Here is an 18,664-nt window from a genome sequence, read left to right as displayed (position 1 = left end):
GCTTTTTCAAATCACTAGCACTCAGAAAAGGCTGCTAGTGGGTTTGAGCCCTAATTGTGCATTTGTATGTCAATTCAGAAAGGTTTTTACTTCATGCAGTATTTTAAAGGTTGATTTGTTATTTCAATTAGTATTTTTAGAATTTACGCATCAATGATTTGTTATTGCAGTACATGGAAAATGGAAGCCAGCTGTGAAATGACAAGCATTTGCAATCATACTAGCATGCAATGTGCATTGGTTTAAAGTAATCCTGAAGTGGTTAAAAAAAGTGAGTGAGAGCTACTGGGAAGCCTCTGGATAGTTCCGGGGCATCCTGTCTCTTTTGTATATTCTCACACCCCACCATTCCAGGGCCAGATCCCTCTAAACATATTCGACCCATCAGGTTGAATATATTTCCTGAGTGAGCAAGCACCGCCGTGGATCAGAAGCTTCTGGACTATCCAGAGACTGCTGACAACAGAGGTAAGTATCTATCGCTCTTTTACATCACTTCAGAATTTCTTTAATCATGGAAAAATATGTATTACCCTTCTGCACCCCTCAAAAAATTGACATAGAATATACTGTACTGTATAATAGATAGATTTTTGTATTCTCTTTTATGGCTAATTTATGCTATCAGAGTGACGTATTTTATGCCACTGTTCACTCAGTGAACTCATTAAAAAGGTTGTTAGGCTTAATTATTATCTGTTCCACTGTTCAAAAGCAACAAGAGGCACCAGCACTTGCTGAACTGTATAGATGTGTCTACCGCCTATTGTAAATATACTCAACTGTTATAAAAAAAATAGGGCAACGTGATGTGCAAGCTTGAACTCAGTAAACAAACATAAACCAAACCAAGGTTTTCACTAATAAGACATACATGATGCTCTGTCAGGTTGTTTTTTTTCCTTCTTTAATCCCAAGCCAAGACCTAGCCCAAGCGACATTACCACCAATGCGACAAGGAGAACCTTAAAAGAAATAAATACAAATGATAAATATTTAGAAACATTTTCATATTTTGTTGACTGCACACTACTATCAGCTGCAGAGATTTTCCAAAAATGACAGCATAAAGACTTTCAACTTAAAATATATCTGTTCTTAGAGATCTGTGGAGTGCTGCCAACTTGACTTTCTTTTCTAAGACAAAAAAAACACAGGTCCTTATTCAATTCAGTTTTTCACCTACATTTTCTTTAGGTGGTATTATCATAGCCCCAAGCCTTGATCCAAAGGAGTGAACTGGGCTATCAGCTGGGTGCAGTTGTTCATTTGGTAGTATGAGCAATCAGCCATAGTTGGCCAGATTGCACAGTTGGCCAATGTCTGCCCTCTTAGCAGAGAAAGTATCACATATATAAGTATCCTAACAGCCTTGTGGTGTCTTTAAAATCAATCACATACAGAAGTGCTGCCATGTCCACTGTTAATCAACAAACAAGTCAGAGCTCTGATATTTCCAGCTGAGATGCTCTCATTGGTTAGTAGGATGGTGTGGAATTAGGCAAATATGAAAAATACTTGAGAACAGCTGCAACAATGTTATCAAATCAATTAATAGATTTTTACAGGAAGTGACAAATGAAATGTTAAGCTCAGTTTGACTTTCCTATTTCCTTCCTTCCCCCATTAACTCTACTTAAAGGGAACCTTAACTGAGAGGGATATGGATGTTTCCTTTTAAACAATACCAGTTGCTTGTCAGTCCTGCTGATCTCTTTGGCTGCAGTAGTGGCTGAATCACACGCCTGAAACAAGCATGCATCTAATCCAGTCTGACTTTAGTCAAAACACCTGTTGGCTAAAAGTATACAGTATAGTAAGTATAAAAGGGCTGTGGCTAAAAGTATACAGTTAGGGCCTTTTTCCACTAGCGCGTTTGCGCTGGCTGAATTGGAAAGTCGCAAACCGCTAGCGATTTTACAATCGCTACGGTTTGCTTTTTAACATAGGAATTGCGGTAGGTCATTTCCACTACCGCGATTCGTTTTTTACAGTAATGCGAATGCGCGGCGGAGCGATATTTGCCACGATTTTGCTATGCAGTGCATAGCATAGCAAAATCGCGGCCGCAAACGTCGGGAAATCGCCAGTAATTGCGATTCAGCAATCGCTAGCGTTCAGCGTGAACACTAGCGACTGCTAGTGGAAAAGGGCCCTTAAAGACACAGGATCAGCAGGAGATTCAGGCAATTGGTATTATTTTAACAGGAAAAATCCATATCCTTCTCAGTTTATGTTCCCTTTAAGAAGAGGAAATGGTAGGGTTATAGGTGGGAACATCGCAGCAAGCCACCCTCATCCGCGTACCTATAACAGCCGCCGGGAGATTTAGGTGCAGGGGGAAGCCGATAAACGGCTTACCCTGCTCTTGTACAAGTCCCAGCGGCTTTAATTACTGTACTATTCCCCCTCCAGGCCACAATGGATAGTGGGGGAAAGATGTAATTTGGCTTCAATCGATTGCTGGAGGCCGAATTACAGTGTTCTTGTAGTGATTTGTGCTCCGCCTTCTGACAGCGCCCAAATCAGTCACTGAGCGCTGCTATAGCTCGAATTCCTATTACGTTCTATGGTGGCGCCAGCTGCGCCCAAATCTTCTGCGCTGTTATTACAGCGCTTGCCCTCATCCTGCCTGAAAGCCAGCCAAAAGTCACATTTTCAAGGAGTGATTATAGGGACTGGGGGAACTAGGAGAGGAATGGGCAATGCACAGAGGAATATGCATTCAGCATGAACATAGCTCTGTACTTACCATAGCATCTTTGCCTCGGGTCAGGAATCCTTTAACTAGTTAACCACTAAGGCGTGTATAAAATAGAGACACTATGAGAAAAGGGTGCAGGATATAGCCGAATTTCTTATTTTGCAATAATAAGTGCAAAAATATCGGTTTACAAGTACATTTTATTTTAAATTATCACTTTGTGTAAAATTCATTTTTAATGATTGTTATTATTCCAGAGACACATAGCTTATGTTTAATCATGTTTCCATCTGACATTTAGCAGAAACTATCAATAACTTGTTATTGGAAAAATACATATACAGTATAAATTAAACAGTAAAAAAACATTAGTTGTAATCGTAAAGGAGTCATCAGGGGGATATGAGGACAATAAGTGCTACTCACATGGGGCTTCGTCCAGCCCCAAGTTTCCAGCATGTCCCTCGCTGCAGCTCCGCGGTGAGCCGTGCACCTGTGAAGCTTCCCGGTCCCCAGCGATGACGTCAGGCCAACTTGGAGGTCAACCTGTACTGCGCCTGCACGAGCGGCGCTGTCAATCACCACCACGCAGGCGCAGAACTGCACAGACGCAGAACTACTGCGCCTGTGTAGTACGCTCCGAACCACATGGCAGTGATTGACAGCACCGCTCGCGCAGGCGCAGTACAGGCCAACCTCCAGGTCGGCCTGACGTCATTGCCGGGGACCAGGAGGCAGCGAATGGCTGACGGGGGAGCTGCAGCGAGGGACATGCTGGGTGCTTGAGGCTGGACGAAGCCCCAGGTAAGTAGCACTTATTGTCCTTATATCTCCCTGTTGACTCCTATAATCATATTTTTTGTTTCTGCAAATTTTAGTGGCTAATTTTTTAAGTCCAATATAACACCTTTCCATAAATCAAACGGTATTATAGTGTTACTGATTTAGGCGATTGAAAAAAATTGAGTTAAAGTTTGTTTTATTACTAGTAAACCTAACCCTACTCTCAAACAGAACCCTCCCTCTACCTACCCCTAACCCTTAGACCCCCCTGGTGGTGCCTAAACCTAAGACTACCCTGGTGGTGCCTAACCCTAAGAACCCCCCTGGTGGTGCCTGATCCTATTTCTCCTTTGGTGGTGCCTAACCCTAAAACCCCCCTGGTGGTCCCTAATCCTAAGAGCCCCCTGGTGGTGCCTAACTCTAATACCCCCCTGATGGTGCCTAACCCTAAGGGCCCATTTCCACTATCGCGAATTCGCATGCGTTTTCGCATGCAAATTCGCATAGCAATACAAGTGAATGGGACTGTTTCCACTTGTCAGGATTCCTTTGCGTTTTTCTGTGCAGAAAAAAAATTCGCATGGCAGAGCCATCAGAATTCGCATATCGCATACTGCTATGTGAATTGCATACAATGTATTTAATAGGAAATTCACATGAGGTTTGGGTGTTCGATTTTTCATGCAAATTCGCATGCAAATTCGCATAGAAACAATGGAAAGCACACCAGCACTGCCATGGTTAAATTCGCATACATCGTCATCCACGCGAATTTGCATGAAAATTTGCATAAAACTGCATGCGAAATTCGCATCCGCATGCAAATTTTTACCGCGGCGATTCGCACCGCACAAGTGGAAATGCAGCCTAAGACCCCCTGGTGGTGCCTAACCCTAAAACCTCGAAATTTAAAATCTCAAAAAGAATGTAAACATTATAAAACAGTTAAATTACATGTCAAAACTATAATTAACATAATTCTAATTCTAAAAAGGACCCCTGAAATTAAAAATGTCAAAAATAATGTAAAAATGGTATAAAAAAGTAAAATTACATGTCAAAGCAATAATTAACATAATTATGATTCTAAGAACAAATGTAAAATTGATTTAAAAAAGTACAATATCAAAATATTGATAAGTTAAAATGATAATAAAAAAAAATGATAATTGTGAAAATTAATTTTATAACGATAATGTCCGTTTTAGCATTGTAAAACGATAAATAACAATAGGGGCAAAAAGTTTAACAGAGTTTAACAGGCTCCCGATTCGTCCAGTTTTGCGCCCAATAGCCAATATTTAACATTAGAGTCAATGGCAGTGCCCGATTTGTCCACTTCTAATATGTGCCCAATTTTCCTGCTGAGGGTTTTCCCTTATGGACCATAGCAATTTTCACATTTCAGCACTTCTCTCTTTCATTCGCCAATAACTGTATCACTACTTATCACAACAAAATGATCTATATCTTGTTTTTTTTTACACCAATTTAGGCTTTCTTTGCATGATACGTTTTGCTAAGAATTATTTTATTCTAAATGCATTTGGGAATACCTTATATAATTGCGTATAAGCCTAATTTTTCAGCACAAACATGTGCTGAAAAGTTACCCCCTTGGCTTATATATGAGTCAGTGGAGCAGAGCAGATGGTGGAGCAGGTTTTGTTACTGGCAGAGGATCGTAAGGATTGTGCACTTGTGATCCTGCTCTTACCAGCTGGCTCACTGCTGTGTCTGTGCCCCCCATCCCCTACAACATGGTGTGCAGAGTGTGCTGCTCAAGACTACCTGTGTCCCCTAGCTTGTGGAGCTAGTTCGCCAGAAATGTGTCAGTGGTGTCAGTGGTGCAATGATCAGGGATTCTCCCAGTGTGGCAATCACTGGGTCTCATATCTATGACTCTATCTAGTGAAGTCTTGAGACACAGCTGTATCATCCTTGGGGCACATCTGGCTATAGGGAGGGGGCTGACTTGTACTGGGGGCACATCTGGCTACTGTGGATGGGGCTATACTGGGGAGGGGGCTTAAATGCGAGTCAATCACTTTTTCCTGGTTTCTGAGGGAAAAGTTGGTACCTCGGCTTATACACGGGTCAGCTTATATGCGAATATATATACAGTAATAACAAAAAATGGAAAAAAATAATTATTTCTCAATTTTTAGCCATTATAGTTTTAAAATGAAACGTGTTACTGTGGATAAAAGTCACACATTTTATTTGCCCATTTCTCCTGGTTATTACAACATTTAAATTATGTCCCTAGTACAATGTATGACGGCAATATTTTATTTGGAAATAAAGGTGTAATTTTTCAGTTTTATGTCCATCAATCATTACAAGTCCTTACTTGCAAAAATAACAGTAATATACCCTCATGACCTATGTATTAAAAAAAGTTGAGCCCCCTAAGGCAAATATTTATGTATTTTTTGAATTTAATGTGTTAGGGTGTAATTTACTATTTTGCCAATAGGTGACCCACCCCCCCTAGTTTATTCCTCCTGTGTACTGTGTGTTTACAAAGGAAGTAATGTGTAACGATTGGGGAATTATTTCCGTGGTCAGCGCACAGGATGCGCGCTGACACTGCGGAAATCCTCCACAAGCGTGTAATTTGACAGAACCCAGCTATGGTGCTATGCACCTGTAGACGGAAATTCCCACCGGCAGATGGACCTGTGGAGTGCAGACGAACACAGCCTCTGCCCTGCCACAGATGCCAGATGGGAATTGTACAAGTTGAAACAATGCAGGGCAAGATAGCCCTTAAAGAGAGAGAGCACAGAGACAGAATGTATGTGTGTCCACCAAGCTAGTTGCCACCCAGCGACGGTGAACACACAACAGCGGAAACAAAGTGGAAACGCAATCGCAAGAGTGCCGATTGCCAAATAGTGACACAAGACCGAATTAGGCAGAGCACAAGTGTAGCAAGAAAGACATAGCAAATAACAATGATCAGAACAACAAGGAAAATAACAAACGCTAGCTAAACGCAAACACCGCACTCATTCGCAACAGCAAACGCGTTTAAGACACGATCACCGCGCGTTAGGCGCCCAGTGATAAGCATGCCACCCTTACTAACCAAAGTAACACAAACACAAAATAACAGAAACAAGACAGATTGGATCCACTGCTCTTCCGCAAGAGCGAGTGCGATCCGTACACGGGAACAAAACTGAAAGGGTCCACTGCTCTTCCGCAAGAGCGAGTGCGATCCAAACAGACAGAGCTGTTTTCTGTCAGCCACCGCTGGCGACAGAACAATCGCAACGGAAAGACAGAATGATTCGTTACCGCCAACCGCTGGCGACAGCACAATCGCAAGAACAAGACACGACAGAATAAGCAGTGCAATATACACAATCCTAACTGCACTAACTAGGAATGCAAGGAGCACTCCCAAAGGGAAACGACTCTAAGCAAGCAATAATAACCAACAATGAGCAGAGGGCTGAGACTCCAGGCAAGTTAACAGGAACAAATCATCATGACCAGCAAGGAATTCTGGGAGCACAAGGTATTTATACTGCAAGCCATCAAGGAGGCAGCTAGGCAATTTGCATGACAAGTGTATGCAAATTCCTGACCAGCAGAGCAACTCTGAAACTTGCAAAGTGAAGACAGGTTTCTTTTCCAGAGACCTGCAGCACTCAGACCTAAAAAATGGACAAACAGCTGTCTGCCCGTCCAGACAGCTGAGCAGATCATTACAGTACCCCCCCCCTCCAGGGACGGCTTCCAGACGTGCCTCAAAACTGACATCTCCAAAAAACTCTGACTGAAGACTTATGAAGGTCGGGACAGCCCGACAAGGTCCAATTCCAGAGTCAATCCTCCCGAAACCGACCTCGTCGGAAGCAGAAGCCACCGAAACATGCCCATCAGTACTACAAGTCTAAGCATAACACCCATCAGAACTGTGAATGCCAGAGAAGAACCCATCGACACTTCAATCTGAGCACCTATGAGTCTCACCTCTGCTATCCCTTGGCCAGGTAGCAACAGCCGGTGCTCCTCTCCTGCACGTACGCCACCCCTGCAAAGCAACAACGTTTCCAATATGTAGAAGAAGGCACTCCACATGCTCCAAACTTGCGTTTGACTTCTTTATTCGAGCAACAGCACACACTACATGTTACGGGTACTCTGACCCTTCATCAGGTGTTCATCACCTGATGAAGGGTCAGAGTACCCGTAACATGTAGTGTGTGCTGTTGCTCGAATAAAGAAGTCAAACGCAAGTTTGGAGCCTGTGGAGTGCCTTCTTCTACATATAAGAACCCATCGACACCCTCCGAGCAATACCCACCACCTTCCAGGGACCGTCCAAAAATACCAAACCTGCCACAATACCTATTTGAAGTGTCCCTTTCAACAGAGAAGCCATTGTTGATCCCATTCAGGGTACCAAGAAAAATTTCTCCCAGAATCTCCCAGAACACTTTGAAGCTCCGCAGAGATCCCAAGAGGCCAGAACGCTCATCAGGATCACATGGAGAACTACCAAGAACCCCTATGGAACCTATGACCATTCCGGATTCAGGATTACAAGGACAACCATCAAGATCAGGGCTTTTAGGGACCACTTCTGGGCATGCAGGCAGGCAGGCAATATCAGAACATGTCTCCACCGAGGAAGCATCGGAGCATGCTGGTAATCGAGACACACTTGGGCTTTCTGGGTCACAGAGCGCATCGGGGTACACTAGCACAAGAGAAACCTCAGGACATGTCGAGGAACTGCCAACCTCAGAGTCCGTCACGACAAGACCAAAACCAGGACTGGGCAGAGAACCATCACGAGTAGTGGTCACAAGTACTGAACTTTTAAAAGAAGACTTGCACTCAGACTTAGAAAGTTCTGTGACTGTAATGGTATCTAACCAAAAGTCATCATTGACTACGCATGACTGAAGCTCCACAAGAGCTGCAAAAGTAGTCAAGTGGGCAATACCTCAGACGGCCCTGCGGGGCAGAAGGCACCTCCCAAAAGTTCTGCACCCTTTGGGAGGAACTCGGAGACCTCCAGAGCATCAAACAAAAGCTCAGGAGCATCGTTTCCCAAGTTTCCTGACAAAGAAATCAAGGATTCTGAACTATCCATGTTACAGGGCAAAACATCAAATACATTTTGCGGACAGAGCAAATGTCCCAGGGATGGTTCTACAATCCGCTGAGACTGAGTTTCACCTTCATGAACAGGATGCACAGAAATATCTACTGGAACACACACTGACTCCCTAACTCTAATCTCACTGTACGCAGAATTCTGCATAGCAGTTAAACTAGACTGCAATTCCAAAATAGCAGAAAAACAGGCGAGAATAGTAGCAATACCTAGACGAGCCTCTAGGGTCACTGCAAGAGATTTTATGCAAGGCAATATTGACTCATCCAGAGTACAGGGTGGAGAGTCAGTACTATCTTCAAAGCAAGAAAGGGACTCACAAATGTCAGTGCGAGTGGACATCATGGTTTCATTCATGGTACAGGGCAGGCTCACAGAAACCTTCTCTGGACAAGGCAAAAATCCCTCAGTATCAGATTCGCAAAACCAAAGCGCTGTCTCACCTTTAGACTCGGCTAACAATGTCGAATCCGAGGAGTCAGTACGCAAAATTTGTGAATCCAAGATCGCTTTAGGTTGTGAAACTGACGCTTCTAAAGCGAAAACCTCCGCAATCTGTGGACCAGACTGCAAAGTGTTCAGGACAGAAACACTGAAACAACTGTCATCAGGCAACGTGCCTTTACAGGTGTGAACAGAGTGAGACATAGATTTATTTGCAGAAGAAGTTGTGACAACAACAGGAGAAATTTTCTTAGTCATATTAACATTACTCTTGAGGCTGCATGGTTTAGGAATTTTTCCCATAGCAGGGTCATCTGAGAAACAGGTATCAGATCGCACAGACTCAAACCCCACACAAGCAGGAGAGAATCTCTCAGAATTCACACAGGTGTCCACCACAGTAGTACACCCATTCATTTCAGATCGCACAGTGTCTAAACTCACTTGCTTTACCCCAGAAAGGCAAGAACAATCATCAGACAACAGTGCCGCTTTATTGGAGTCAATTGGTTGGTGTATGTTCAATTCATCCAAAATCGTCTGCCACACACAAATCAGCGGATCCACAAAATATTCGTCACACTCATCAGATCCAATCAAAGCGTACACAAGCATTAAGAATCACCTCGCTTTTTGCAATGTAAAAATCGCAAAACACCTTCCAATCAAACTTAAACTCCTCAACCGAAGCCCCAATCTCCCATGAAGCAAATGGAGGCTCAAACAACCCTGTATCAAGGCAACACTCATACGGGTTGGGATCAGGAACATGCATAGGTTTTCTTACACCTTTAATATACTGAATAATTCTGCCTATCATAAGATCCACATATGCTTTAGCTTGGGGCAACAAAACCTGAGACTGAAACGTCTCTCTGGATTCATCACATTCAAGTGTTTTTTCCACATTTCAGACTTTACAGAAATAATTTCTTTATTAGTAATTGCTATAGGCAATGGATTTTTTACTGGGAAGCCTTTCTAGACTTTTTACGTTTAGACTTAGCAGCTTTTTATGTCTGTTTTTTGGATGAAGGTGAACTGTTAATGCAAATCTTTGCAGGCTGAAAGATTTTGCACACAGTAGATGGAACAGCTGATTGAGCTTCCGACAACAACTCGTTAAGGGGGTATGGTAATTGAGATATTCTCAGCCAATTATGAATTACAAAGGTCAAGAATTCCAGGGGTCTGAGCAGATCATTACATAATGCGTGTATGTTTTACTTCCTTTTATTTTCAATATAGTCTATGACCACCGGCATCTCATTGATGCTGGTAATCATTGATCACAGGCACTTAGATTGGTGAATGGGAACTGTGTTCCCATTCACTGATCTGTTTACTAACGAGCAGCGATGAGAACGTGTGTAGCAGCACGCACTGGTGCGCGTGTTGTGCGATCGCGGCGGAAGACGAATATTTGCGGCCTTAGACTTCAGCTAAAGTCTGTCAGAGCGTAGATATACTGCATAACTAGTTACAGCACTCCTGAACTGGATGAAAAAAGGTTTCATTTTACTTACCTGGGGATTGTTTAAGCCCCCCCCCTTTCTTATCATCTTGCTCCAGGTCCCCTCTGTTGTGCCACTGACATAAAATTCTCTGACCCAGAGTCTCATCTGCGTGTCTCCTCGATTGTGTTCTGCACATGCACGGTTACAATTTGGAAGCATTACAACAATTTGGGCTTATTTGAAAGCATACACAGCTAACACTGAAGTCAGAAAACCAGCATTTTAGAAGGACATCAAGATGGAAGCCACCACGGCTCTCTAATGAACATGCACTGTAAAGTGTACGCTGTGAAAAGTTATAAAGCTATCAATTTCACTGGCATTAATTAATTACTGTTTTGTAACTCCTTGCATGGACAAAAATGCTTTATTTTCTTATGCGTTCTTCAGGCTTTCACAAAGCAATAGGATATACCATAGATATGAACTGCTATAGTATTTATACAGATATGAACTGCTATAGTGTCTATACAGATATGAACTGCTATAGTGTCTATATAGATATGACCTGCTATAGTGTCTGACCTTCTGGAATCAAGCTAGCTGTTTACCACATAGATAGATAGACACACTCTGAACCAGGGTGTGCCACATTCTGAACTGCACTAATACACAGTTGTACTCTATCGGTGAGGCAGTTCTGCCGAAAGGCAGCTTCATGTAATACACCAGTACTGGGCCCACAGGTAAAAGGCCTAGAATTTTCCATTCCAAGGGAGACCAAAAGGAACCTTAAAAAGAACCTTGTATGAGCCCCACAAATCCATTCTTAATGGATTCTAGTAGCAACCCTGCACAGTATCAGCACAGTATTTACTATCGTACAATACATCAATTGTGTATGATTGATGGTATAATGGTATGGATTCTCCCCCGTTTTTAACAATATAAAGGTTCAAAGCTGATAGGAAAAACTGATATATAAAGCAGAAACCTTTATAACATGAAAAAGACAAGAATGTGTAGGAGGCAATGGGCTAATAGGAAATTCAAATGCAGAAAAAGGTATATTATATGAAAATATCATACAAACATACAATATATTCCCATGCACCATGCCAACAACCTGAAAATGAATAAAAATAGTGACAAAATTGTCTCTTGGGTGCATAAGAATACCAAACTTTAATTAAATTACCATAAATATTAATATAACATACAAATGACAGTACAATTTACAACACAGAATAAAAATAGTGGCACAGCGTTTTTACTCTGTAATGTAACTTGTACTATCATTTGCATGTTATTATATTAATACTAGCGACCTTAGCCCGTTTAAAAACGGGCTATAGGTCTGTTTCTTAAAACTGCCACCGCCGCATGTCAGTGTGCTTGTACGCGCACCCCCGGCATGCACGCGCGCGCATCCGTCGCACCTGTGCGCGCACACCCGCCGCTCGTGCGCGTGACCCCGTCTGCCCGTGCACATACCCGCCCTGCTAACTAGCCCTGTCCTCCTGTTCCAACTGCTGTCCGGGCTGTCCGTGCTGCGCACATGCGCAGTAGCAAAAAGCACGGACCCAAGGACACAGGGACAGGAGTATGCAGGGACAGTTAGGTTTTATTATATAGGATTTATTGTAGATTAAAGTTTGGTATTCTCATGCACCCAAGAGCCAATTTTGTCGCTATTTTTATTCACCTTTTGTAACATCTTCTTAGACAAGCATGAAAGCTAACAACCAAGTGCTTGTATATAACTGGGATCCACACCTTAGAAAATCTTGGAATCTTTTAAGCCTAAATGTATGTACACATGTCCAACTTTTTCGAACAACTTGTCGTCTAACTTGCCGTTCAAACGACAAGTTGGACGTGTGTACGAGCTATCGAACGACTAATAACAGCTGGTTTGCCTGATTCACTCAGCGGATCTTTGGGACCAACTGTCGTTCAAACAACTGTAATGCTGGGGATACACGGTACGTTTCTGTACCGTGTATCGACCAGCTGATCCGGCCAGCTAATAATATTCAGCTGGCCCAATCATGCCGCTCGACCCGCGCCTGCTCGATTCCTTCCGGCGGACAATGGCAGGGAATCGAGCGGTGATTAGGAAGCGCCGGCGGGGACGAGCGGCAATCGATCCGCGTGCACGCGCGGATGAGCGGGATGCGCCAGGCATCGAGCCGCTGGCTCGATCCGGCACATAAAACGAGCCGTGTATGCACGGCATTAGGTCCATGCATGTGTACAAACGACTTTTAGTTGATTGTCCAACTAATAGATGTTCAAACAACAAGTCGTTTGATCAGTCATTTAGTCTAGTCCATTGTTCTATACAGTCCATTGTCCATTATCAAGTTGGTTAAACGACATGTAAATTAGGTAAATTAGCATATCAGCTGCTTTGTTGGTCTGTGTGTACCTGAGGTCTGAACGACTTATTGTTCACACTACAAGTAGTTCAAACGCCAAGTTGTTTGAAAAAGTTGGACCTGTGTATGCACCTTAAAGAAGTCATCGGGGAAAACAGGTAAAATAAGTGGTACTTACCGGGGGCTTCCTCCAGCTCCAAGCTCCCAGGACGTCCCTCACCGCAGCTCTGCCTGCAGCCGTTCGCCGCAGGTCCGCTATTTCTTAGCTTTACTACACTTACAAATCAATATATCATAATTTTTTTTGCTGCAGTGTCTCTTTAAGGAACCAACATATGGATCTAGATCAGGCATGGGCAAACTTGACCCTCTAGCTGTTAAGGAACTACAAGTCCCATAATGCATTTGCCTTTATGAGTCATGACTGTGGCTGTCAGACTCCTGCAATGCACTGTGGGACTTGTAGTTCCTTAACAGCTGGAGGGCCAAGTTTGCCCATGCCTGATCTAGATAATCAAAAATCAGATAGATCCCCAGGAGCCTAGCTTTAGAGCTGGGAACTGCCTTTTGCAAACTAAAGGGGCCCATACACTCAGCCGATAAGCGGGCGATCGATCGATCGATTGCAATCGATCTGACATGTTGGAAAATCTAGGTCGATCTGATGAGATTGCTTATCAATTTGCATTGGACCTAATGGAAATCTGATGGCAAAAAATGCCATCAGATCAATTTTCAATAGATTTCATACTGAAATCTATTGGAAATCTGTTCCTAGCATGAAATGTTCCTAAACACATCAGATCTGATATTCTATCTGCTGCTAATCTAACGAGTGTATGGCCACCTTAAGTGTTCTAAGTTCAGGGCATTAGTATTAAGTGCTTCACACACTATGCAGATAGCACTGCATCTTACTATGCAATGCAGGTGGCTGTGCATCTAAACATATGTGTTTTGTTCACAAATCTCACTTTACTTTTGTTTTGTATATCTCTGATATGTATCACTTTACTTTTATTTTGTATCAATGTAAACCAGGGGCGTAGGAATAGACCCTGCAGCCCCTGCAGTTGCAGGGGGGCCCCTAGCAAGTCAGGGGCCCGGAGGAGGAAAGGCTGTCACCACCGGCGTACCTACCGGGGATGCGACTCTCTCAGCCGCAGGGGGGCCCTGCCGCCCGGGGCTGCTCTGGGGCCCGCTCACTGTGCGTGGGGGGAGCGCTGCTCTGGACCCCCCAGCAAGGTGCTCAACTGGCCGCAGCGTCTAATAGACGCTGCGCCAGTTCATTCCCCGCAGCCCCGCTCCAGCAGCCTGCATAGTCTCCGGCAGGCAGAGCAGGGCTACGGCAAGATGGCCGCCGAAGAAGCCCTGCACTGGAGACTATTTGTGTCTCTAGTACAGGGCTTCGGCAGCCATCTTGCCGTAGCCCTGCACTCTGCCTGTCAGCGCGGGAGATGTGCTGCAGGAGGACTCGTCGAGCTGCGAGCCAGATGCCGGGAGAGGCAGGGCCGGGCCGAGGCATAGGCTGGAGAGGCTCCAGCCTCAGGGCGCAGTGTAGGAGGGGGCGCACAATTCATTCAGCTGTCATTCCTAATTGTGTTTGAAGCAGAAAGAAATAAGAAAAGGGGATACATGGCAGTGACTGCAAGCCAGATAACTATATATTAAGGTGTTGGGGAGGTTGTGGGCCCATGGGGGCCTCTTAGTCTAATAGCAATCAGTGTGTGACGGCTGGGGTGGAGGGATGGAGGGGCGCACTTTGCTGTCTCAGCCTTGGGTGCTGGAGGACCTTGTCCCGGCTCTGGGGAGAGGAGAAGACTTCTGTCAGGTAAGTGAATTGTTTTTTTTTCACAGGTGCATTTTTTTTTCTAGTGTCTGCTGCCTACATTGTGATTTTCTGGTCACTGCTGCCCACATTGTGATTTTCAGGTGTCTGCTGCCCACATTACGATTTTCTGGTCACTGCTGCCCACATTGCGATTTTCTGGTGTCTGCTGCCCACATTACGATTTTCTGGTCACTGCTGCCCACATTGCGATTTTCTGGTCACTGCTGCCCACATTGCGATTTTCTGGTGTCTGCTGCCCACATTATGATTTTCTGGTGTCTGCTGCCCACATTATGATTTTCAGGTGTCTGCTGCCCACATTACGATTTTCAGGTGTCTGCTGCCCACATTACGATTTTCAGGTGTCTGCTGCCCACATTATGATTTTCTGGTGTCTGCTGCCCACATTGCGATTTTCTGGTGTCTGCTGCCCACATTACGATTTTCAGGTGTCTGCTGCCCACATTGCGATTTTCAGGTGTCTGCTGCCCACATTACGATTTTCAGGTGTCTGCTGCCCACATTACGATTTTCAGGTGTCTGCTGCCCACATTATGATTTTCTGGTGTCTGCTGCCCACATTGCGATTTTCTGGTGTCTGCTGCCCACATTACGATTTTCAGGTGTCTGCTGCCCACATTGCGATTTTCAGGTGTCTGCTGCCCACATTACGATTTTCTGGTCACTGCTGCCCACATTGCGATTTTCTGGTCACTGCTGCCCACATTGCGATTTTCTGGTCACTGCTGCCCACATTGCGATTTTCAGGTGTCTGCTGCCCTCATTACGATTTTCAGGTGTCTGCTGCCCACATTACGATTTTCAGGTGTCTGCTGCCCACATTACGATTTTCAGGTGTCTGCTGCCCACATTGCGATTTTCAGGTGTCTGCTGCCCACATTGCGATTTTCTGGTGTCTGCTGCCCACATTACGATTTTCTGGTGTATGCTGCCCACATTAGGATTTTCTGGTGACTGCTGCCCACATTGCGATTTTCTGGTGACTGCTGCCCACATTGCGATTTTCTGGTGACTGCTGCCCACATTGCGATTTTCTGGTGACTGCTGCCCACATAAGGATTTTCTGGTGACTGCTGCCCACATCAGGATTTTCTGGTGTCTGCTGCCCACATTACGACATTCTGGTGACTGACTGCTGCCCACATTAGGATTTTCTGGTGACTGCTGCCCACATTACGATATTCTGGTGACTGCTGCCCACATTAGGATTTTCTGGTGACTGATGCCCACATTGCAATTTTCTGGTGACTGCTGCCCACATGGCGATTTTCTGGTGACTGCTGCCCACATTGCGATTTTCTGGCCCACATTACGATTTTCTGTTGAACACTGCCCACGTTACGATTGTCTGGTGAATGCTGTCCACGTTACGATTTTCTAGTGAACGCTGCCCACATTACGATTTTCTGGCCCACATTACGATTTTCTGGTGAACACTGCCCAAGTTACGATTGTCTGGTGAATGCTGTCCATGTTACAATTTTCTGGTGAACTCTGCCCACATTACGATTTTCTGTCCCACATTACGATATTCTGGTGAACGCTGCCCACATTACGATTGTCTGGTGAATGCTGCCCACGTTACAATTTTCTGGTGACTGCTGCTCACGTTACTATTTTCTGGTGACTGGTGCCCACATTACGATTTTCTGGTGAACTCTGCCCACATTATGATTTTCTAAAGGCCCACATTACGATTTTCTGGTGAACTCTGCCCACATTACGATTTTCTGGCCCACATTACGATTGTCTGGTAAAATGCTGCCCACTTTACAATTAATTTACAGTGAAACGCTGCCCTATTACGATTATTTGGCACCTATGGGGGGGGCCCCATCCAAATATTCGCAGGGGGGCCCAGTGATTTCTAGTTATGCCCCTGATGTAAACAACTCACTGTAACATTTAAATTTAGCATCTATGTCTGCTGGGTTTTTTAGAAGTTTAGCCAGGTCAGGAGGAAAGCTCAAAATAAATGTTGTAAACACTAGAATTGGGTCTAAGCACTGCCAAAGTTTCCCATTGAAATATTGGCATTAAGGAGAAATTTGAGCACCTGCAGCAAAAAAACGTTTTATATTTGCGGCAGATTGGCAGCAGAGTGGGCAGTTAAAGTTAGCCATAGAGGAGGGGGGGGGATTAAAGTTAGGCATCGGTAGATGCAGGGTTCAGTGTGAGAACAGGGTCAGGGTTAGCTCTCATTGTCGGCCTCACCAGGCGCCCTTATTCCCTTGGCGCCCTTTTTGCATACCTAGAAAATATTACTACATGGCAGCAGTATATTAGCTATTCCCCTTGGGAATAGGCCTTATGTCTGTGGGAATAATAAAAATAAATCAGCCTTGCTGATTGCTATATTTTATGTTAATGTTTATAAAAAGCAGTGGTGTAGCAATAGTGGATACAGAGGTTAGGAACACATCTGGGCCCTTGAAGCTGAGGGGTCCATATGCGGTCCTCCTACCAGCTGCATTGGTTCTTTATTGGTGCTGCAGTGTTACTTATCAACTCTGTAAGTGCTTTGAATAACTGTAACCATTAACAAATCATTCATGTTCCTGTGCTTACTCTCACAGAGTGGCTGCCCTTGTAAAGCAGGTGTTTTTTGTCTGTATCATGTGATTATTAAAGTGCGTGCACACCTTTGATGGATGTCACCCTACAAGGACCCGATCCCCTTGGCCGACGTCGCTGTGTAGCTGACGATGTGCTGTGTTGCTAAGCGGGGAGACAAACGGACGTCAGAGCTGCGTGTGCGTGATGCCATGCAGCGGGCGCTTGATCGGCGTAAACAATGTGAAGGGGTTGAGTTTATCGGCTGGGCAGATTGCTAGTAAGTTGGTGGTCACAAGCCACTGAACACAAGCCTGATTATCAGCCAAGGTGGCTGTTATCAGCCGCCTCAGCTGACTTTAGTTAAATGTGTGTACAAGCCTTAACAGACATAAATAGTGTTAGATGGGTGACCCCAAGGTGAAATATTCATGCTCTGTAGCTACACTGAACTACACAAACTGAACAATACATTACTGACAGCAAAGTAACAACCACACTACGTAAAGTACATTTTACACTATCCCTGTAATATTTACAAAATGTGAAGTTAATTTACAAATCAAGAGGTTAAAGAATGATGATCTGGCACACATGCACTTACCAACTAAGATGCTCTAATACAAAAGCTCTTGGCACTTACCCCAGAGATTATTTTATATTTATTCACACTCTTCCTTTCCTCTGGCTCCTCCATATTCAAGTTAACCCTTGAATCCATTCTGCCAGCTATTAGTGCTCTTTCCTAACAGCTGAAGACTGGTGACAGCCAGCAGGTCACGGTGGCTTTTAGTTACAGCTCTTTATATGAGCCAGTTTCCTCATGCAGATGACAGAAACCTTCCCCCTGCAAAGTGCATGGAGTCACTGTCAGGATTCCGGAGAAATACACAGTACATATAATAGGTCAAAGACTAAACACTTTATCTGTACACAGTCCACAGTTTACTGTTGTGAAAAAGTTACACTTCTTTCAATGGACTGAAGGTAAAGTGCAGCCTAGGATAATAAAGATAAATCGCCTCGCTACTCTGCTCCACCTCCTTTAAACAAGTTAGTGAAAGCTAGGATGAACACAAACCAATGCATTGTGAAATAATCTCAGGGTGCTCTCCAGTACAGATTACATTAACAAAACATCCTGTCATTCTGTGTTCCAATGAATAACTTCACTAAGCATAATTAGTATCTGAGGTAGAAGCATTGACTATATAAAAAAAAAGTTTTTCATAAAATGTACAAAAATTCTTAGGGTCCCTTCACACTGTGTCTATTGCAATTGCCCACAAAGACAATATCATCACAATGTAATGATATTCCTACAGTACTTTCACACTCAGTACAGCAAAG

At 44.1% G+C, this 18,664-nt stretch overlaps 1 protein-coding gene across 1 annotated transcript in view; it reads right to left on the bottom strand.

Moving 5' to 3' along the window:
- Positions 1 to 18,305, bottom strand: part of ENPP3 (ectonucleotide pyrophosphatase/phosphodiesterase 3) — a 148,282-nt gene extending 129,977 nt beyond the window's left edge. The window contains exons 1-2 of the mRNA XM_068231573.1: positions 17,958 to 18,305; positions 875 to 965 (exon numbers count right to left, since the gene is read on the bottom strand). Of these exons, the coding sequence (XP_068087674.1) occupies positions 875 to 965; positions 17,958 to 18,035 (169 nt within the window). The 5' untranslated portion in view covers positions 18,036 to 18,305. The remainder of the gene's footprint in view (positions 1 to 874; positions 966 to 17,957) is intronic.
- Positions 18,306 to 18,664: the final 359 nt, after the last annotated feature.

This window comes from Hyperolius riggenbachi, chromosome 4 (genome assembly GCF_040937935.1).
Source record: "Hyperolius riggenbachi isolate aHypRig1 chromosome 4, aHypRig1.pri, whole genome shotgun sequence".
NCBI classification, from domain to species: Eukaryota; Metazoa; Chordata; class Amphibia; order Anura; family Hyperoliidae; genus Hyperolius; species Hyperolius riggenbachi.
This window is presented reverse-complemented; position numbering and strand designations above follow the sequence as displayed.